Genomic DNA, 22,797 nt, shown 5'->3' with positions numbered 1-22,797 from the left:
AAAAAGCAGAATGGTGGTTACCAGGGGCCAAAGGAAGGGGGAACAGAGAGTCACTTTTTAAAAGGTATAGTTTCAGGTTTAAAAGATGAAAAAGCCCTGGAAACGAATGGTAGTGATGGTTCCATGACAGTCTGAATGTTCTTTTTGACACTGAACTGTGTACTTAATGGCTAAATGGTAAATTTGTTATGCATATTTTACCACAAAATGAATCAGAGTTAACATGAAAAGTCCTGGACAGTGCCAGCAAAGTGATTAACTCTGTTAAACAAAGACCAATTCACTCAATCATGTCTAAAATTTAATAGCTGTGTGAAAACCTGGATAAAGAACACATAAACTTCACCCTTCCTCTGGCCTGGCAAGGAAAAGTTCCCGGCAAGATGCCTGACTTGAAAAGTGAATGGTAGGAAAACAGTAGGCCAAAATTTGCTGAGTGGTTTGAAGAAGGGCTACAAAAACTGGCCTAGACATTTTCATTACATAAACCAATTGAAGAAATCTCTATAAGACCCTGTAGAAAACATTTAACTTCCAGTGACAGGATTCTTGGATTTTGAAGAAAATTAAGTCTTTGGAAAAATCACATTGCAAAAACAAACAAACAAACAAAACAAAAAAAAAAAACAAACCCTGAAATGTTCACACTTTTGCTTGGGCTTTGCAGTGAGAAAGTTGTTTGCAAGTCTCAAGACCTACTGAAAGCCATCTGGAAAAACTGTAGAAAATTAGACAGTATTTTTCTTCCCATTGAACACAGAGTATAGCTAGGTAAAAAAAAAAAAAAAAAAAGGAAATTGAAAAAAAAAACCTTTCTCAAAAAAAAAAACCTTTCTCTATTTTAGAACAGCTGCAGATTTCTGCAAAAGAAGAGGGTCTAGTCACTCACAGAACACCAATGAACATTTTGCCATAGCTTTCAACCTTTTGTATGTGTAAGTAAGCCTCTTATTTAACAAGATGAAGAGCACAGGCAGAAGTTGTCTATTTTCAGTGGAAAACGAAATCCATGAGAACTTACCTCAAATCCAACCCAGAACTGTATTTGTACAGGAAAATAAAAAGACAAAAACAAAAGAACAAAAACAAACATAGCTTTCACCTTCCCAAAGCATATTTCTACTTATACTTCAAAAATGACATATACAGAACTACTAAAGAAATAAACATGTTTGTATAATTTTGTAAATGCTGAACCTATATTTGAGTATGATTATGCCATAGATAAGTAAATTTATTTTCTAAAATCTGGTATAAAATTGCACCTGTAACCTGTTTTTATTCATATTGTTTCAGCTTACTTACAGGAAAATCAAACCCACTGTAAGTTTAAGCCACCTATTAAAGAGAAAAGTATTATGCTTGCCCTGTAAGTTTCTTAAACATATGAAAAGGAAAGAGATAATTTCAAATTTAATGATCTATCTCCACTACCAAGAAAGAGTAGGTAAAAAGTCATTTCTAGTTTTAAAAAGGAGAAAGAATACTTTGTACACACTGAAGACTACACGGTAGCATCCTATACAGAAAAAATTTGTGTTAAAGACTTTTAGGCCTACTTAAATAAGAGAAACAAAACAAAACAAAAGAAGGGAATATTTTAAAAAGAAAAATGTTATGTTTCCTCAACTTCCATTAACTGGCATTAAAGTTGATAACTATTATGAATAGGGGAAAACCATATAAAAAGAGCATCCTGTCCTTTCTGAGCAGAGAGACCCTGCTTCTCCCTCTGCGCCGCTCCCTCTGCTTATGCACTCTTGATCGCTCTCTCTCTCTCAGGCAAATAAATAAATACAATCTTTAAAAAAGAAAAAAGAAAAGAGCAGCCTAATAAATTGGTCAACATAAACAGATCCACAAAAGAAATACTATTCTCTATTCAAAAGAGCACTTGACAATGTTATTGCCTTACTATAGCTACAACTTTCTGAACACTCCAATGTATTGTGAGCTGTGGATGTTTTTAATGCAGACTTAAAAATTATTTTATGGCTTTATTATTAGTAATTATCCTTAAAATAAATAGAGTTAAAGGTTTGAGAAAGACACCCTAATGTAAGAATGCATTGTTGCCTGGGAGATATAGAGAAAAAAAAAAGCAAACCTAAAGATGACTAAGCCCCTACAATTTACATGAAACACAGAGGATATGGGGCGCCTGCATGGCTCAGTCTTAAAGCATCTGCCTTTGGCTCAGGTCATGATCTCAGGGTCTTGGGATTGAGGCCCACATCAGACTCCCTGCTTGGCGGGAAGCCTGCCTCTCCCTCTCCCACTCCCCCTGCTTGTGTTCCCTCTCTTGCTGTGTGTCTGTCAAATAAATAAATAAAATCTTAAAAAAAAAAAAAGAAAGGAAGGAAGGAAGAAAGAAGCATTTGAATTAATATCACAGGACACAATTAGCAAAATCCAGATTGGGAAAATGGAAAACTGGCTCCATTTCTTTCTTTCTTTCTTTCTTAAGATTTTATTTATTTGTCAGACAGAAAGAGAGAGAGAGAGAGAGCATGCACACAAGCAGGGGGAGTGGCAGGCAGAGGAAGAAGCTCCCTGCTGAGCAATGACCCCCTCCCCAACTTTGTGGGATTGATCACAGGACCTTGGGATCAGAACCTGAACCATAGGCAGACACCTAACCGACTGAGCCACCCAGGCACCCCAAAATGGCTCCATTTCTTAAAAAAAAAAATAATAATAATTTTTCGCTAGAGGGAAAAAAGGAGGTGGAAAACGAATTTAGAGATTAAAAACTTAAAAGAGAGGGGCGCCTGGGTGGCTCAGTGGGTTAAGCCGTTGCCTTCGGCTCAGGTCATGATCTCAGGGTCCTGGGATCGAGTCCCACATCGGGCTCTCTGCTCAGTGGGGAGCCTGCTTCCCTCTCTCTCTCTCTACCTGCCTGTCTATTTGTGATCTCTCTCTCTGTCAAATAAATAAATAAATGATAAAATATTTAAAAAAAAAAAAAAACTTAAAAGAGATATGTCAACCAACTTTAAATGTGTGGACCTTATTCGGATCTGGATTCAAATCACAAAAGGGAAAAGGGAAAAAAAAAAGAGGTGAAGGGAATTAAGAGGTATAAACCCCAGTTATAAAAAAGGTCACGGGAATGAAAAGTACAGCACAGGGATACAGTCAGTAATAACTGCAAATAGCAAACGGTAACACATTGTGGTGAGCATGGCATAATGTACAGGACTGTCCAATCACTATGTTGTATGCCTAAAACTAATAAATGTCAACTACACTTCAATTTTTAAAATTAATTAATTAAATTAAATTTTAAAAGAAAGCTATGACCATTTGATGATATTAAGGAATTCTGGTTGATTTTTGTCTAAGTGTGATAATGGTGTGATGGTTATGCTTTTTAAAACAGCTCCTTGTTTTTTGGAACTACATAATGAAATGTTTACAGATCAAATGAGAAAACATTTGAGGGGCGCCTGGGTGGCTCAGTGGGTTGGGCTTCTGCCTTCGGCTCAGGTGATAATCTCAGGATCCCGGGATCAAGCCCCACATTGGGCTCTCTGCTAGGTGGGGAGCCTGCTTTCCCCTCTCTCTCCACCTGCCTCTCTGCCCACTTGTGATCTCTGTCAAATGAATAAAATCTTTAAAAAAAAAAAAGAAAAGAAATAACATTTGAGATTGGCTTCAAAGGAGTTAAGGAAAGGGCAAAGTGGGTAGAGATGCAGATGAAACAAGGTTGGCCATGAACTTATACCTATTAAAACTGGCCTGTTAAAACTGGGTCATGAGGGCTTATTACATCTGTCAACTTTTGCATATATTTGTAATTATCCATAACAGAATTTTTTTTTGAAAAAGATCATAAAATAAGTGAAAAGATAAATTCACAAAAAAGGAAAAAAATATTTACCAAATATAATCAAAAGACTAGTATCCAAGATAAATATCTATAAACAATCACAAATTATAATCTACAATTAACAAAAGGACAGACCACCCAATTTCTTTAACTGGGAAGACTTAAACAGGGACTTCACAAAATAAATTCGAATGACTAAGAACCATAAGAAAACAAGCTCAGGCTCCACATCATGAGTAATTAGGCAAATGCAAATTAGAACCTTAATGAGATGGCATCCCACATTCACCAGATTTATAAACATTTAAAATGTCTGGCAATACCAGATGCTGGCAAAGATGTGGAGCAATTTTAAGTTCATCCACTCTTCTGGGGAGAGTACAAATCAGAAAACTATTTTTGCATTACCTAACGTCAATGATGCACATATCCCATGAACCAGCAATTCGACTAGTAGGTTTATACCCTGGAGCAATGAGTGCACAAAGGTGCCAGAAGACATGTACAGGAATGTTTATAGCAACACTGTATCTAAAAGTCCCCAAAATGGCCAAAGTAGGACAGATAAACAAACTACTACATATTTACACAATAAAATTCTCCACAGCAATAAACTAACCACAGCTACATACACAACATCAACGAATCTCAAACACAATCTTGAGAAAAAAAGCAAAATGAACAATATAGCCAGTACAATGTTAATTATACCATGTTCAAAAAGAAGCAAAAGTAAACTATACAGTATAAGATAGACACATAAGTATTAAAGCTTTAAGGAAAAACAAGAAAATGATTTCCATGAAAGTGTAAACTATATGCGTGGGGCGGGGGGGGGGGGGCTCTGGGAGAAAGGAAAGGAATTAAGTGAGTGGAAGTTATAAGAGATTTCACTTTAAAACTATCAAACTCCACTTTTCTGTATATATATTTCTCAGCTTTAAAAAATGGGAAAATTACAAAAAATGTTTTTAAGGGACGGTACCTTTTCTCAAGAAATTACTTTAGGATTAGCTTCACTAAGATGAGGTTGTAAAGGAAGAAGATGACACAAAGTCTAAAACATGACAGAGAAGCAAGAAAAAAATCGCTTAGGATGACTTTAGAAGAAGACTAAAGAACAAATAGTTCAGATTAGAACAGAATTAAAAGCTAAGGAAGGTAGGCCCAAGCAAAAAGGAAAAGGAAGAAAGGAAGGAAGGAAAGAAGGAAGGAAAAAAGAAAAGAAAAAGAAAGAAAGGACAAAGAAATAAAACAGACCACTGAGTGTTTTGAATACGGAGAATGATTTACAGTTTGAATGGAAAGTAACAGGGTAAGAAAACAACTGAAGGTGCTTGTAAAAATCTCGGGAGAAGTGGTGAACACTCTCCATTGCTACAAGAACGTAAGCACTGAATAATGATTTGCTTATAAAGATAATGTAACTAATTAAGAAGACAAGCAGAGGGGAAGGACATGCAGGTATGATGGCTTTCATATAGAGCTACATATCGTCTTCCATTGTAGGACCCCATAAATAACTCAAACTGAAAATTCAAGAAATAGGATAAACGTATCATTTAGAAGTATGAAAGTAAATACTAGAAGAAATAGCTACAAAAAGTTGAAAGTGTTTGCCTCAGGAGAGTAAGAAGAATAAGGACCAGTAGTGAAGGCCATAGTGGATGAATGCCATTTTTCATAAGCCTTGTAGTACTACTTAAAAAGTTTATACTACACATATGTATTAACTTTGATAAAATTAAAGTTCAGTGGGGAGCATTTGTTCCACAAACAATTCACATACTGAATACCCCCACAATTTCAAGCCTCTCCTGAAGATCATGTACTTACAGTTAAACTATTCAAATAATGGTTTGAAAAATAGCTCAACTTCCTGAATTCATATAATCATCCTTGTGTTTGGATTATAAAAACTTAGAACTAAAGTATATGGCCTTTTCCTGTGAAGAGCACCTAGTAAATCACAACTTACCATAAAAGCAAAATGTAATAAATTTATCATTAAAAGCAGTATAATCAATAATATAGAGAAATTTTACCTTGTAAAAGTTTCCATATGACTTTCGAATATTGATCCACTTTTTAGCAAAAGGAGGATATTTGAGCCTGCTTAGCCGGCACTGAATGTTCAGGAACTTACTCATATCCCACGAACTTGTAAAATAAAAAACAGGGGTAGAAAAATGATAAAATAAATGCTCTACTGTTCTACTGTTTTAAGTCATTCTGTTTATTATTTACATGTCACCTTTCTGATATTCACACGCATCAATAAGCTTACAAAACTGACCTACTTCCAAAATACTAATTCAAAAATAAACAACAAAGGAAAGTAGAAGTCAGGTATATCAAACTTTTATCATAAACAAATTTTACTAGGCTAATCATGATCACTTGCATGGTTCTGATTACTCGGGCAGACTTCTATCTTGTTAATTATTTTTTCACAATCCTAAACTAACACTGCTAAGCTTACTTTTAATGCCAGGTTTATTGTATTAGGAAGTTTTTTGAGGGTATGCTTTGAAACAAAATAAAACAAAAAACAAATGAACAAAATACTTGAAAGACGAAAGTAGCTTGTATTAAATGGTGAGAATACAATTTGCTCTATTACAGCGTTATGTTTCTTTTTTTTTTTTTAAAGATTTTATTTATTTATTTGACAGACAGAGATCACAGTAGGCAGAGAGGGAGGCAGAGAGAAGAATGGAAGCAGGGTCCCCGCTGGGCAGAAAGCCCCATGTGGGGCTCGATCCCAGGACCCTGGGATCACGACCTGAGCCCAAGGCAGAGGCCTCATCCCACTGAGCCACCCAGGCGCCCCTACAGCGTTATGTTTCTATAACACTAATCAACTTATGTAGTTAAGGAGGAAAATACTGATTGTATAATATGGAAATCGTGTTGGTTCATACATGGTTTTTTCCTAGGGAAGGGAGGTGACACAACAGCCGTACAACTTATAACCTTCAGCAGGAAAGAAAAAAGTTCTCAATTCAGCTGCTACAGTGCCAACGACAGTACTTTCAGGTATATTTTTAAAAAATTTAAAAACGAGTGCTTGTTCCCAGGATCCTACTGCTTCTGTGCATTTATAATATCCTCTGAGGTAACTTCCCTTAACTCTGAGCTGTCCAAATTATTTCTGGAGGTATGAGCTATGTCCCAGAATGTGAGGAATCACACATACATAATTTATAGAATCACACATACTGTGTTATGACGGAAACACCTATATACCTGACCAGGAACATTGCTCATTCACATTTAAAATCAACAGATTTCCAAAGAGGTCCACCAACAGTTTTCCCAGATTTCTATTTTTATTTTTTTTTTATTTTTTTATTTTTAAAGATTTTATTTATTTATTTGACAGATAGATCACAAGTAGGGAGAGAGGCAGGCATAGAGAGAGAGGAGGAAGCAGGCTCCTTGCCAAGCAGAGAGCCCGATGTGGGGCTCGATCCCAGGACCCCGGGACCATGACCTGAGCCGAAGGCAGAGGTTTTAACCCACTGAGCCACCCAGGCGCCCCCAGATTTCTATTTTTAAACACAACTATTATGTGACTACACTCAATGCTTTTTTCCTATGTAAGGGTCACTAAACTGCAAGTGATGTAAGAGATTTAAGTGACATCTCAGTTTTAGTGTATAAATCTGTCCACAGTTTGAAAGAGAAGTTGATCGGGACTTCCTTCTCCAATCTTAGTAGCATTCTGGTATAGGAGTTGCCCTGGCACAGTGCTTGTAATCCTTATTTCAATCCTCCTGATCTTTCCTCTAAGCTTTCCATCTAACGAATGCTTCGGAGCACATGTTCTGAGTCCAGACTATAGGAAGCATTAGGGAAGACAATCAAGTAGCAGAAGCTCTTACTCTGAAAGGATTTTTAATCTCCCTGCGAACAAGTCTTACATAAAGCTTAGATATCAGAATAGTTAGATGGCAGCACAAATGGCTCAGATATACAGACAAAAACAAAACAAAACAAAGATCAGTGTGAGTTGTAGTATGTGGAGTAAAACAACAGAAGGGCTTTGAATAGTAATAAAGAAGTAGGAAAGGAAGAGAGCCTTCCAGTAGAGAGGAAAGCATGAGTACGTGCACAGAGAAAGGATACACCACGTGATTCATGGCCAGCATGCAGAGTGGACAAGAACGGCAGGTGGATCAGGCTACCCAGGGGGTGGGTTAGCTGAGAGAATGCTGATGAAAGCCAAACTCAAGAGTTTGGACTTCTTGGAGCAAGGAAGTGTCACGAAAAAAACTGACTTTAGTAAAGTCATTTTAGTTGTACGTAGTAATATTTATTTTTCCATAGTTCTCTAGTTCTGGATTAAACTATTATCCTTCTTTCCCTCCTTTTTTTTTTTTTTTGATCCTTAGGATTCAAAGCTTAAGTAGAAAAAAGAAAACAATACAAAGTTTAAGAAGAAATAAGAATGTGAAAGGAAAAATATGGTCTTTTGTGGGAGACCCCAGAATTACCAGAAAATATTTTTTTGTGGTTATTCTAAAAGTTAAATGGATATGAACATCTTTCATCTTTAAAAAAAGTAGATAAAAAAGATAATTTTCCTAAATACTCACCCATCTGTCAATATGCAATATTTATACTTTGTTCCTAATTCCTTCAATTTCATCCAGTCAATTACTTTTTTTAGTACCTGAGGGAAGGTATCAGCTCTGTCTACCTGATCCTGAGGATATAAAAGTAAAATTTATAAAAATAAGAGTAGCTACATGTAGTCCTGCAAATACCCAAACAGAAACGTCAAAAGGAAAAGTAAGTGAAAGTCTTATCTATCATATTTTAAACTCTACATGATTTCCTTAGCTGAGGTCCACCTAACATTTCATTTTTAAAATAATAAAAAATTGTTCACAGTCAGGCATTAGGGACACTTTCAACTGAAGTATACAATCCTCCCAAAATTAAGATCTGAGATCATCCCTGGTGTTTCTTTCTTTTTTTTTTTTTTTAAAGATCTCAATCCAGTGACTTACTATGTTTCTCCAGAGTGGAAAAAAGGGAAATCTCCCAGCTAAAAGCCATGGCCCACTAATATGGACTCCCTATCTCAAAGCTCAGATCTTTCCACAGCAGATGACACACCGCTGCCAGACTGATCTTCCTAAATCGATCCATCACATCACTTCCATACTTAAAATCCTCCAAACATCCCCCAAGGCTTTCAGGATAAGACACATAGACTCTTCATGGTGTGGCCTCCCTCTGCCTACCATGTTATTTTCAACCACTTTCTTACCAGCCCGTACACAGCTGAGCCATTGGTAGTGGATACCCGAAATGCCTAGCTATGCTTTCCTGCCCATTGACCTATCATGATTCCGCCCAAGTTCACTAACTTGAGAAGTCTGACACTAGCCAGCTCTCTATTTCTTCTGCCATAAGATGCCCGTAATACCCAGATAAAACACTGACTTGTCAGTTTTTCTAACCATATTGTCACCATTGGTTTAGTGTGTCTGTCCTCCTGATTATAAATTGTTGAGTGAGCCAAGGAGATTGACCTGACCACCTCTGTATCCCCAGTACCCTGGCAACTACTGTAGTAGGCACTGAAATACTTGTTGAGTGAATGAGTAAATGAATAAAGGAACCAAATAAATGAACAAAGAGCAAATAGAATATAATAAAAAGTCAGAGACTTAAAAAATCATTAAGCTATGTATCCAGTCAGGCTATAAAGAGATACATTTCCAAACTTCCTCTCCAAGTCCATCAGGGTATCACTTGCTTTACTAATGATTTAAATAAATGCAACCTTTAGTTTCATCACTACAAGTCCTTAAGAGGAAAGGCTGAGAAAGATTTTACCAGGTATAAAATTTGCTTTTCTCCTTTTTTATAGTATAATCTGAAAAATCTTTACCAAGTAAGGAAAGTACCATATTAATTTGTTTACAATAATAATGATTTTTTAAACTATGAAATAAAACCTAATTTCAGAACTTCTTTCAAACTCTAGAAAAAGGAACATAGAATAAGAACCTGAGTAATTCCAGTTAGGTTGATGCAGAAATCAGAAAGTTGCGTGTTAATCTCTGGTCTCACATACTGCTGAAATGTATCTTCCTACAAGGGAAGAGCAAGGAGAACAAGTTAAAGTATTTTCTATGACTTCAGAAACAGGACACAAAATACATGAAACATTTAGCTACAGAAGACTATAATTTTATAGGTGCTCATGGTATAGCCCTTTCTAGAATTTTAAGAATTTAAGGATAATTCTCTACTCCCAAGGCACTTTAATTTTAATTATTTTATAGTTTAAAAAATTTTAAGAGTGGCACCTGGCTGGCTCAGTCAGTTAAGCATCCAACTCTTGGTTTCACCTCAGGTCATGAGTTCACGGGTCATGAGATCCAGCCCCAGGTGGGGCTCCCTTCTCAGTGAGAAGTTTGCTTGAGATTCTCTCCCTCTGCCCCTCTCCCCACTCACATGTGCACACACACACTCTCTCTCTCTCAAATAAATAAATCTTCAAAAAATAAAAAAAATTTAAGATGGGGTGCCTGGGTGGCTCAGTTGTTAAGCAACTGACTCATCATTTCAGCTCAGGTCATGATCTCATGGGTCTTGGGATTGAACCCCATTATCAGGCTCTACTCTGAGCATGGAGCCTGCTGGAGAGCCTCTCCTTCTGCCCCTCCCCCACTTGTGTGTGCACATGGGTGCACTCTCTATCTAAAATAAATAAATCTCAAAAAAAAATTTTTTTTAAGATAAGGCAAGTATCTAAAAGCAAGTCTTCAAACCAAAGGTTAAACATTTTCTTGAGGAGCAAAATGTTGATAATTTTGCTCGTAATATTTGAAATCGCAAAGCTTACTAATGCAACCTTAACTTCAAGTTACAGCTTTTTAAATAACAATAAATTCTTGAGGAAATGCCAATCTTTGGTTATAAAAAATTAGCTCAGGGGCACCTGGATGGCTCAGTGGGTTAAGCCTCTGCCTTAGGCTCAGGTCATGATCTCAGGGTCCTAGGATCAAGCCCCGCATTGCATCAGGCTCTCTGCTCGGCAGGGAGCCTGCTTCCTCCTCTCTCTTTGCCCGCTTCTCTGCCTACTTGTGATCTCTGTCTGTCAAATAAATAAATAAATAAAATCTTTAAAAAAAAAAATTAGCTCTAGATTACTACTCTCTCATTTTCTCGACTACTCCTTATTTTTATATTGATTCTAATAAACTGAATACTGAATAGTCAAAATTAAACATGAGATGTAGTTTAAAGGGTGATAATATTATATTTCTGCAGCAATTTTAACCTCTTCGAGAAGCCTTCATGCTTGCCTTCCCATCCTATAATCACAACTCTATGAACTCATAGGCCAGTACTGTTATCACCAAGCTCAGATCTCAAAGTGCGAATTTTCCTCTACCCTAATACTGCCTCCCTAAACTAGAACATGCTGTCACTTGTTAAAACTTAATGACAATTTCAAAGCCTAAAGGCAGCAACCATTAATACCAGATAGGTGCAGAGAAAAAGACAAAGAATATTTTTTGTGACAGAAAATTAAAAAATTAAGAGAAGTAAATGTTTTATTTCCCAATAATAAATTCTTTCTTCACACAAGTGTATGAAGCCAATGAGTTATAAAGATTATTATTGTAAAAGAGCAAAATTAAAGAACAAAGAATGTTTGAACTTCAAAAGTCAGAAGTTCTTTACTTACCAAACACACTGCAGAAGGAAAAATTTTACTTAATTGAATTTCATAGATAAATGAAAGCTTCATCTTTTTAAGTATCAATATTTTTATAATTTTCAATGAAAACCTTTCAAAAATATGTTGCAACTTCCCTTACCAATACAGGCAGGTAATATTAAACACACTATTAATAAAACTTTAGTCAGTATTTAACACTTTTATCAGAATGATGCTATAGAGAAGAACTATGCACTTGCTGACCAAATATTTAGCAATACCTTAAGTAAATTACATAGTAAATTAACAGGTGATAACGGTTATTAAACATTAAAGTAGAGCAGGTAAGTAGGATCAGAAAAATGGGGGGGGGCTCAGTTACACTATTAACTAGGTCATCACCTTTATGCAGAAGGTGAGAACGAAGAAAGGCCTGGAAGGAAGAGAGGGAGGGAGGAATTAGCATCAAGACCTCTGGAGGAAAGGAATTAGAACTAAAGCCCTGGAAGGTGAGGGGGTAGAACATACCTGGCATTTCTGAGAAATAGCAAGCAGGTCAATATGGCATGATTGGAGGTAAGGAGAATATAGCTCATGTTAAGGAAAATGGCTTTTACTGAGTTAAATGGAAAGCCACTAAAGGGTTTAAGCAGAGAGGGGAAATGATTTGACTTTTTTATAAGGATGACTCTAGCCACTATGTTGAGAACTGGCTGTAGGAGACATGGAAGGAAAGAGAGACCGGTTTGAGGGTAAATGCAGTAAATCCAGACATGAAATTATGGGGGCTCAGACTACAGTCATAGCACTGCAGTTAAGTGGCTGGGTTCTGTATGTATTCTGAAGGCAGAGCAAACGGGAGTTGCTGTTGGTCTGGATGTATGATGGGAGAGAAACAGGAGGCAAGGATGACTGCTAGGTTTTGAATTGAGTAACACTGGAGACAAATCAAGAGAATGAGGTGTACTGATAGTCACTTGCAAAAAATGTTTCAAGGACTGAGTGGTTTACTACACCAGGACTTAGGTAGAGATCCAAGATGACACTAATGAGTGATTTTAATGGAGTGATGGGATTGAAGACAGTGTGGATTTAACAGAGAATGAGAGGAAACAGACAGCAGTATGTACCTTTTCAAAGAACAAACGCATAGGGTAGCTGACAGGGAAGTCGGAGAGTGAAAGCTTTTCATGGTGTGAAAAGTAACAGGTCTGTATGTGATGGGAACAATACAGTAGAAAGCAATAAATCATTACTGTCTAAATGAGAGAAAAGAATTGCCAGAGCAATGTCCTTGAGTAAGAAAGAGAAAGTGGAATCTGGTGAGTTATACAAGATTATTACCTTCACAGCTGTCATTTTTCCTTTTAATTTATTGACTTTAATCTTCTTTGGACAAGGAAATTACATTAATAGTCTGATTATAACTAAGAGGCTCTGAACAACGCCACGAAAAAGATCTATGCATTTTAATACATAAGCCTTTTTATACTTGCTCCCAACGTGTTGGTGCCAACTGGGGAACAGCACAGAAGTAACTTCCGGATGGATGAGATGCTGATACACCTTTGCTCAGATTTTACACGGCAAAGAGTAGCACCTGGGGAATTCCTGCTGACTTCCTGAACTAATACTGCAGTGGCAGCAAGTACGTAAAGCACATACATTATAGACAGGTCTTGAGGTCAAGGTTTAGGAGCGTCATCGCACCCCAGACTTCTCACCAGAAAGATGGCCAGTTCTAAGTTGAAAGGTGATTTCTGTAATTTGCCATTTTTAGAGATCACGGCATACAGTCATCTATAGCACTGGTTCTCAACCCGGACTGCATGTCAACTAAGAAGCTTTAAAAACATGCTGATATCAGGGGTTCCACCACAGGACAACTAAATCAGAACCTCTGGGATGAGGGCCAGGCATCCCCCCGCCCCCCAGGAGATTCTGACGGCCAGCCAAGTATGTGTTCCAAGCAAACAGGAAAAAAAAAAAACCACTATAATTTTAGCTATTGGAAAAGGAGAGAAGTAGCCTCTGAAATATTTCATTACAGCTTTTCTATCAATCAAGCTGATACAAGTACACAAGAGCAAACAGCCCACTTCAGAATTCTCGTTCTAGCTTTAAAGTAGCAAATGAGATGCCTGCTCTACTGAGAACCCCAGGAGAGTTGCTGCTAAGAATAAAAGTGAAACACAACAGTTCACTTACTATTTCTAAGGTCTGGGTATTCAGTAAAACCACAGGAAATTCAATTATTTCATGTATAAATTCAGGTGGGTTGCCCTCTTCACAAGTGGCTTCGAAATCAATGATACAAATGTAGTCGTAGTAGCTGTCAGCACAACTGCCCTCTTTCAGCATGAGCTTCTGCTTCTTGTAATAGTTTTTCAGTCTTTTCTTTAGCACATCCTTTACTCCTCTAAGGAAAGAAGAAGAAAATGAACTCTCGGGTGAATTTTACAATCACGAATCTGAAGTCTTACCTGCTGGCACTGGGTGGAACACTGGCAGTCGCAGCATAATTTAGCAAACATTAGCTAAAATAAATGTAAAGAAAGCAAGACTTAAAGCTAAATTAGCAAAGAATTAAAATCAAATGTAATACAGCATCAGTATTTTCCTTCCCAAGTAACTTTTCGTTTTTGTAGTACATAAGAGCTTTCTCCTATTCTAGTATTTCAAACCATAAGCCTTGTTAGCATACACCACCTACAAAGCCGCATTGCCTTATGTACCAAGATAATATACACATTACAAAAACTGAAATTAATGTTGAACTATTCTATGGGCCAAACACAAATTTCAGAGTAAGAACATTCAGGTATATGGAACATTTATGTTGTCTCATACCTTTCTTTTGGTTTTTATAGGTTAAACAACTAAGATATCCATATGAATATGAAAGCTCTATGAGCCTACTATGTAAAGTTGAATGTCTATTAGCTACTAAATGAGGAAAAACTCATTTAGAAGATATCCTAGTGTAAACCACTTCTAGAAGAACTTTGTCTTACTCTGTAGGTTCTTAACTAGAAGTAGGTTTCTTCATTTACCATGAGTAGAATTTAACTCAGGAGATTACAGGTATTTTCAAAATACATGTTTCACAACTGGTGGGTGGAGAAAGGGTTGCTCTAAATACAATGGTTGGTAATGGTGGTCATGTTCTTCAAACTATATGTACTTCTAAAAATCAAAAGCCATGACCAGTGCTGACTTCTTTCAGTGTTACTTGTTAGAGTCCTTATATTAACAACTCATATATACAAAATGGCAGTAAAAATAAGAGGATCTAAATTGTAATTAGCGCATACCAACAACTCGGGAATTTTGGTCACATCACTGATTAGTGACTATTAAAAAAATTTTAATCTTTTATTTTCCTTTCTAAACTACCAATGAAAAGGTATCCTATTCAAGAGACTATTGACAACCAATTGCTTTAAGGCAAAATGTTTTAATATGTTTATTTGCTTGAGATTTTCTAAATTACCAAAATCTAGGAGGGAAATTCCTTAAGCCCCTTCATATTAAGGTACTGTGAGTGACCTCTGTGTCATGGGGCAGTTCTGGATTCCTTCGTCTTAATTTCTCTTTCTTTCTTGGAGAAGCTGCACTTACTTTAAGGGGTGCCGGCAAGCCTAGTAGTAATAGGAACAATAACCAGGTGCTCCAGGGAGAGACTTGTCGCCTTATAATACTTCCTTTGCCATCCACATCCAAATAATCACCACTTTTGCCAATTCTAACAAAGAAAAAAATTCAGAATCTGCTTCTCCTGAGTTGTCTCTGGTGTGGCTCCCATGAGCTCCCTAGACTCTGTCAAATGCTTCTAACACCACAACCCTCCTTTTCATTCTTTACCCCACTTGAGAACTATCCACTAACGCCAATTTCCTGCTATAATACCTTGAGTGGCTCCCTTGTGCTTATGCGTTAAACAGACTTCAGCATACAGTTCCTTCACAACTTGCCTACGACCTGTCATTTCTGTATCATCTTCAGATGCTCCCACTCCCCATGGTACATCGAACACTGCAGACAAAACACTGCATGAGCCACTGTCTAATATGTGATACGCTTTTTTGTTTTGTAACTTTGGTCATACAACAGCTGATGAAAAAGCAAGATTATTTAGCAGAAAACATACCTACAGAAATTAGTTGTGAGTTCCTTCTGCCTCAATTACCCACCATTCCTTTTCTATATGGCCTATCAATTCAATCATCACTCCTGAATTCCTAAGACGGACTCTCTTCTCCAACACAGCACTGGTCACACTATATGTGACCGTGTGTATTTCCAAAAGACTGTCTGCTTTCCAAAGTGGGGGATATACATATCCATTTTACTTTTATAATTTTAATGCCCATTGTAGTGCTTACAAATCAGCAAATGCTTGTTGAGTAAAGGTACAAACATACAATTAGATCTCTAACTGCCATGCAAGGTCACAAGTAAGCAACTGATCTTCACTCCTAGGAACGACAAGAATTTTGCTCTGAAAATCTTCACAAGCTCTATCTTCATAATAGAGTCAGGGGGAAATGAAGTAAAATTTTTCTTCACAAGGTATCATGTAGACAATCTAAAAGGGAAAAAAGTACATGTGTGCTCTTTTGAAAAAGTAGTGAAGCTCTATTACAAAGCAAAGAACAGGAATCTTGCCTAAAAGAGAAAAAGGATACAGGGGGACCCAGAAACAATAACTTTTATTGCATGCAATAAAAAATAACATTTATTGCATGCAGTCAATTTTTTTTATTAATGCCTGGCAACTGAATTGTCCATCAAAAATAAACATGCTTTTCTGGATTCCAAAGCTCATTCTTACCTCATGCCCCAAGTTGAAATAAAGTGATTTAATTTGCAAAAAATTACTAAAAACTGAGTATGGGGGCGTCTGGGTGGCTCAGTGGGTTATGCCTCTGCCTCGGCTCAGGTCATGGTCTCAGGGTCCTGGGATCGAGCCCCACATTGGGGTCTCTGCTCAGCAGGGAGCCTGTTTCCCCCTCTCTCTCTGCCTTTCTGCCTACTTGTGATCTCTCTCTCTCTGTCAAATAAATAAATAAAATCCTAAAAACTGAGTATGTATACATCTCACTGAACACAGAATTGGCTAAGCTGCATTATTTTCTCTTTTAATATACAGTTAAACATACGTACACTATCATTCTGCATACTTTCAGAAACTAAAACAGAAAAAAATATTTCCTGGTAAGTGATTTTTTAAAATTACCTGGCTTCAAAGAAACCCTCTTTATAAAAATAACACAAAATACACACACACTCACACATCTCCAATCGCATTAATGAGATATAATTAACCATCAACCAAATGAGTAACTAAAAAGATTTAAAATATATGTAGTAGTAAGATAGCTACTCCTACACATTATTGGTAGAGTGTCAAAATATTCAGACTTCAACTCAGCAATCTTAGGCTATCACCTAAGAGACTGTCAGAAGTAATCAGAGTTGCACAAAAATATACTTTAAGAATGTAAATTATAGCTGTTATCTGAATTGTTAATAATGACTATCTCTTTATGGTAGGATTATAGATGACTGTTAGTTTTTCAGTGTTTTCAAGATTTTCTACAATGAACATATACTACTTTTAAATTTTTAAAAAGTTATTTTTAATTACCTGGTTTCAAGCTTGAATTCTGAAAGTTTAGCTCTGAGTTCTTCCTTACTCATTCTATTAATGCATCCATTTGTAATAGCAATCTCTTTGTAAACTGGGTCACTGAAATCACTTGCACTGGAGGTAATGAACTTAGACTCTTTTGTTTCTTGGCCATCGAATCTACATCGTTGCTTTTTCTACCAAAAAAAAAAAAAAAAAAAAGGTAGAGCATATAATTAATACAAACAAATTAAAGATTCAAACTCCTGAGGCCTATTCATGCTACATGTGCAATGAAAAGTACACAGAAAGAAAAAAGACGTGTTTCCAATACAATTTACCCTGCTGTTCTGAGTCATGAGATTTCTTAAAGGAAATGAAGCTAAGTAAAAATAGCACTGGTATTGGGAGCACTTCAAAACAGAGCCCTAGCTGACCATTTACTAGCAGCAAGACCTTGGATAGTTACTTATTAACCTCTGATCTTCAGTTTCCTTATCTATAAAATAAAGAATAGTAATAATAATAATAATAACTATTGGCATTTGGTAATGGTAAACAGTACTTAAACAAGGTTATTATAGGGGTACCTGGGTAGCTCAGTCGGCTAAGCATCTGACTTCAGCTCCCCTGTGTCCTGCTCAGCAGGGAGTCTACTTGTCCCTCTTCCTCTGCCCCCCCTTAAGCTCTCTCTCTCTGTAATAAAGAAATAAAATCTTCAAAAACTGTTTTAAAATAAACAAGGTTATTATAAGGAATAAATGAGATTATGTATATCAGCTCCCAACACCATACCCACTGAGCAATTAATGGAAATTTTATTACCGTATCATAGACTATAGAACAGACCTTTCACAAATGACAATCTAAAATTTACAAACAAATTTTTAAATGACCTTTTACAGCATTATGCATGTGTAAGTCAGTGACTTCCTGAGAACTTTTTTAAAAAGATTCTATTTATTTGAGAGAGAGAGCATTAATGAGCATGTATGAGAGGGGCAGGGGCAGAGGCAGAGAGAGAATATCAAGCAAAGTCCTCTGCTGAGCACAGAGCCTGATGCAGGGCTTGATTCCACAACCTTAAGATCACGAACTGAGCGAAAATCAAGTCTGTCACTGAAGAGACTGAGCCACACAGGTGCCCCCAGAGAATTTTTTTTTTTTTTTTTTTTTAGATTTTATTTATTTGACAGAGAGAGATCACAAGTAGATAGAGAGGCAGGCAGAGAGAGAGAGAGAGGGAAGCAGGCTCCCTGCTGAGCAGAGAGGCCGATGCGGGACTCGATCCCAGGACCCTGAGATCATGACCTGAGCCGAAGGCAGCGGCTTAACCCACTGAGCCACCCAGGCGCCCCCCCCAGAGAATTTTTTAACCTGACTTCATTTCACTAACTTAACAGAAATTGCCCAATATAAAAACAAAATGGGCTAGATAGAAATCTAGCTCAAAACTTCCTAGAACCCAAAGCAAAGGAGGAAATGTATTCGGTTTCAAAACACACAATTTCTAAAACTTACATTGTACCAATTATACAGAACTACAATTATTGTATCATAAATCCTCCCTCTTTCCTTAAATCAAAATCTTTATATGAAAAAAACATGACTCAACTATAATCACTCCACAGGTAGTCCCAAATTATTAATATGTTAAGTAACAGAGTTCCATTTATAAGTTAATTATTTTCCAAATGCAACATCACAAATATTAGGTATGTTTCAGAATTTTCAAAAAGATTTTGGAACTTACCATTGATCTATATTAAAATTTGTTAACTTGGTTATAATTTACCACATTTCCCCCACATGAACTTTAATGACAGATTAAGAAGGGATAGCCATGGACAGGCTAAAGATCCTGACTTAGCATTAATCCTAATGGTCAGGAACTATTTCCCACTCAAAGCTCTCAATTTAGTATAACACACATTTACTAGAAATGCAATGCTTGGTATTATGCTAGAGGACTCAAGAATTACTCCTATCTCGTCAGAGGAAGACATCAGCAATCCCAATATGTGAATTGTCCATAAATAAGAGTAACTATATTGAAGTTCCTTGTGGATAAATTCTTTAAAAAACTTTATTACACTGATCTTTGACTAAAGCTGAGGAAATAACTAGCTTTTGATAATATGTTAAATTTATAATACCTAGCTATTTTATCACTAGAATTTAATCAAGATAATTTATCTCGTGTCTTTAAATTTACATTGAATTTTAAACTTCATCTTCAGTCAGGTTAAAATTTAAGTCAACAGCGAGTTAACAGTTTGTCTACCAAAACAGAAGGCTCAGTCAATTTAAGCAAATTTACTCTTTGGCTAAGTCCTCTCTCTCTGATTCACCTGCTTAATTCTTATCTAAGATTATAGCTACAAAAATCACCTACAAATACACTAAGGCCTCTTGTAAATTTGTTATAAATCGTGATTTCTGTATCAGAAGATCTGCTTCCTCTCCCAGATCCAACTCTAGCTCTTTCAGTGAAGCTCAGGGCATCAGGGTCCAGTTCTCAGTGATCAGTGCCTTCTCCCAAATTTAAGGTCTACACTAATGGTTTCCAAAGGAGATCAAGTCAATCCACTAAGGAGCAGAAAGAAAATATTAAAAATCTCACCTGTATTATTAATCTACTAAAATGCATAATTAGTTTACTAAATAATAGACTGATACTAAATAATGCATGGATTGATATACTAAATAATACATAGATTGATAATACATAGATTGATACTAAATAATACATAGATTGATACTCCCCAATGTCTATGTCCACCTGAAACACTTCACATAAAGTCCTGGACATACAATGAGGAAAGGGTGGACAGATTCCATAGTATGGGGAGGAATATTCACTTTCGGTGTTGTGGCATTCTGCAATTTTCCTGTATTCAACTAAATGGCTGTATGATTTATATTATCCCAAATAAGAAGATATTTACATTATGGGAAATGATTATAAAAATCTTGTATACCAAAAAGAGGCTTACTATCTTGCCTTAAGTACTTAAAAATGTTTTTCTACTTCAAGTGACATATTTTCATTTACAAGACAGGTATTCCAAAATTGCTGTCATTTTCTGTGATGAGAAAGGGATTAATAGTTTGAAATTCAGAAGATTCCTTTTGACAAACACAACTTGTTATTTCAACATGAAATAAAATATGTTTTAACAACAAGAGAAGAAGAAACTTTTCTCTGTGTCAAGAACATTTTTAAAATAGTTATTTTGGGAATGTTTTCATTATTTTATTGCCCAAAACTGCATTACCTACAAAACAAACAAAAAAACTTCTGCAACTACACACACAAAAAAAGACCTTAGAAGTATAATTTAGCTTGATTAAAATTCTTCCAAAAGAAGAGTTCTGATGAAATTGGAACCTACTTGCTTAAAAACATAAAAACGCAACCCCTATTATTTTACAAAAACAACCGATATTAGGGATAATGAAAATGTACTTAGTTGAGTTCCAACAAAATAATCAGATTGGGGAAAAAAAAAAACCTATCAGCATTTATTAGTGGTATCCAACAATACGTTTTTAACAAATATGAGTCACTAAAACCAATTTGGAACACAGACCTAAGTTTTAAGTTGATATATCTCAAAGTTTTAAGACTTTCAAATATAATAAAGTATAGTCAATTACTTCTAAACCAACTTACATGATGACGATCTCAGATTGAAGAGGGTGGTGGGTGGAAAAGTGTTTCTTTAGAGAGAAGGGGCCTGGAAGGCCTCTTTGAAAGTATCTTAAATAGAATGCAGTAACTATGCAAAGATCCCAAAGAGCATGCAGAGCAAAGAAAACACAAAGATCCTTAACGAAAAAGACCATCCACCATAAAAACAAACAAACAAACAAACAAACAAACAAAAAACAACAATGAAGCCAGGGGCTCTGAGAGCAAAAGGGAAGAACTGTGTGAGATGAATTCAGCCCTGGGGGCAGGAGCCAGGTCTTGCAAGACAGCAAACTGAACACTAGGAAAGGAAGAAACCCAGTCAGATTTATGTTATTAAGATCACTCTAGGGGCGCCTGGGTGTCTCAGTGGATTAAAGCCTCTGCCTTCGGCTCAGGTCATGATCCCAGGTTCCTGGGATCGAGCCCCACATCGGGCTCTCTGCTCTGCGGACAGCCTGCTTCCTCCTCTCTCTCTGCCTGCCTCTCTGTCTACTTGTGATCTCTGTCTGTGAAATAAATAAATAAAATCTTTAAAAAAAGAAAATCACTCTAGCCGTTAAATGAAGACCTTAACTAGATCCAAGAGCAAGAACAAGGACGCCTCCTGCAAGTACCCATTCTAGGAAGTGCTCAAAATACATTCCTGAAATGAAATAACCAATTTTAGTATTATTTACAATCTGTAGCGCTGGTCAACAATAATTTATATCTCTGTCCAATAGGACGAATAAATAAGTTTGAAGGCCGTCTTCACAATTTTGCTCTGTAACTAAGATCTACCAATGAGTTGTCAAAATCATTATGGAAAATAAGTCAGAGGATAGGTCAATATGAAATAGTAGCAAATGGGCAATATCTCCAACAGGTACAACCACCTTCTGTGAAGTCTGGGAGGCAATGGGCTTCAGGACTTAAGAAATGACATAACTAGAGCACAGGGTGCACTTTTAAAAAACATAACCCATCAGTTACCTATAAGGGCTGGAGAGAATGACCACAGCAACAGTGTGCACAGAATATGAGAGCAGAATTCCCAGCAGAACTTACAAAGCCACAGTTCACACACTTCTCTTCTTGACCATTTCCTCACATCCTGAGGGTAATTCGGGCGAAAGGGGGACTCAGTGACAACCATGGTACCGGAGGTGGGGACAGGGAAAGCTGCCGGGGCTGGGGTGGAAGGGCACGCTGGCTGAGGTTTCTGCGGGACACCCTCGAAGACACGGACGCGGGCATATGGAAGGGCCGGGCACCGACCGCCAGGCGCGGGCGGACTCACCTCAGGATTCGGATGCTGCGGCTCCTCCCCACACTCCGACCGGGGCGACTCCAGCCGCGCGGGAGCCACGGCCTCGCTGCTAGGATGTTTGCTCCGCTCATGCTCCATGCCGGCTGTCACGTAAGAAGAGAGGGGCTGGAGACCGACACAGATCACTCTCACTCGGCCAAGCCCGAAAGCCTCGCCTTTCTCCGTTGAAAAATTACCGGGCTCGCGTTCCCGCGGCGGCGGCCACACAAACTCGAGCGGACACCTCCCACTTCCGGGAGCGTGTGGCGTCCACACGCCGCGCAGGCGCAGTGAGCAGGCGCGCGGGGAACGCTCGCGCGTCGGCCAACGCGGGAGGGAGGAAGAAAGTAAGGGAGGTGCGCGCGGGACTGTATGGGTGTTGGTATCGCCGCGCGGCGAGCCTGGGAGTGTCTTTTGCCATTTCGCAAGAGCCTAAACTAGTCACTGGACGATACCACCGGAGTACACGATCTCATCGCCATACTTCCTAAGGAGAAAAACGAGGCGTACTGTGGAGAGAGGTGAACTTCAACCGTGGCAAAAAAACATCCCTACATCAATTTTACTTTTTCCATGAGGAGTTTAAGACGTCCGCATCTGGCAAAAGAAGATGGGACTGGACTTAGTAAAAAAAAAAATACATAAATTTGAGCAAAAT

General features: G+C 37.4%; 1 protein-coding gene across 1 annotated transcript in view; it reads right to left on the bottom strand.

The window, feature by feature from the left end:
* The window catches only part of ERI1 (exoribonuclease 1), a 29,128-nt gene extending 6,753 nt beyond the window's left edge, over positions 1–22,375 (bottom strand). Inside the window, exons 1-6 of the mRNA XM_045998481.1 lie at positions 22,131–22,375; positions 17,173–17,351; positions 13,731–13,941; positions 9,860–9,943; positions 8,434–8,543; positions 5,878–5,992 (exon numbers count right to left, since the gene is read on the bottom strand). Coding sequence (XP_045854437.1) covers positions 5,878–5,992; positions 8,434–8,543; positions 9,860–9,943; positions 13,731–13,941; positions 17,173–17,351; positions 22,131–22,238 — 807 coding nt within the window. The 5' untranslated portion in view covers positions 22,239–22,375. The remainder of the gene's footprint in view (positions 1–5,877; positions 5,993–8,433; positions 8,544–9,859; positions 9,944–13,730; positions 13,942–17,172; positions 17,352–22,130) is intronic.
* Positions 22,376–22,797: the final 422 nt, after the last annotated feature.

This window comes from Meles meles, chromosome 2, assembly GCF_922984935.1.
Source record: "Meles meles chromosome 2, mMelMel3.1 paternal haplotype, whole genome shotgun sequence".
NCBI classification, from domain to species: Eukaryota; Metazoa; Chordata; class Mammalia; order Carnivora; family Mustelidae; genus Meles; species Meles meles.
This window is presented reverse-complemented; position numbering and strand designations above follow the sequence as displayed.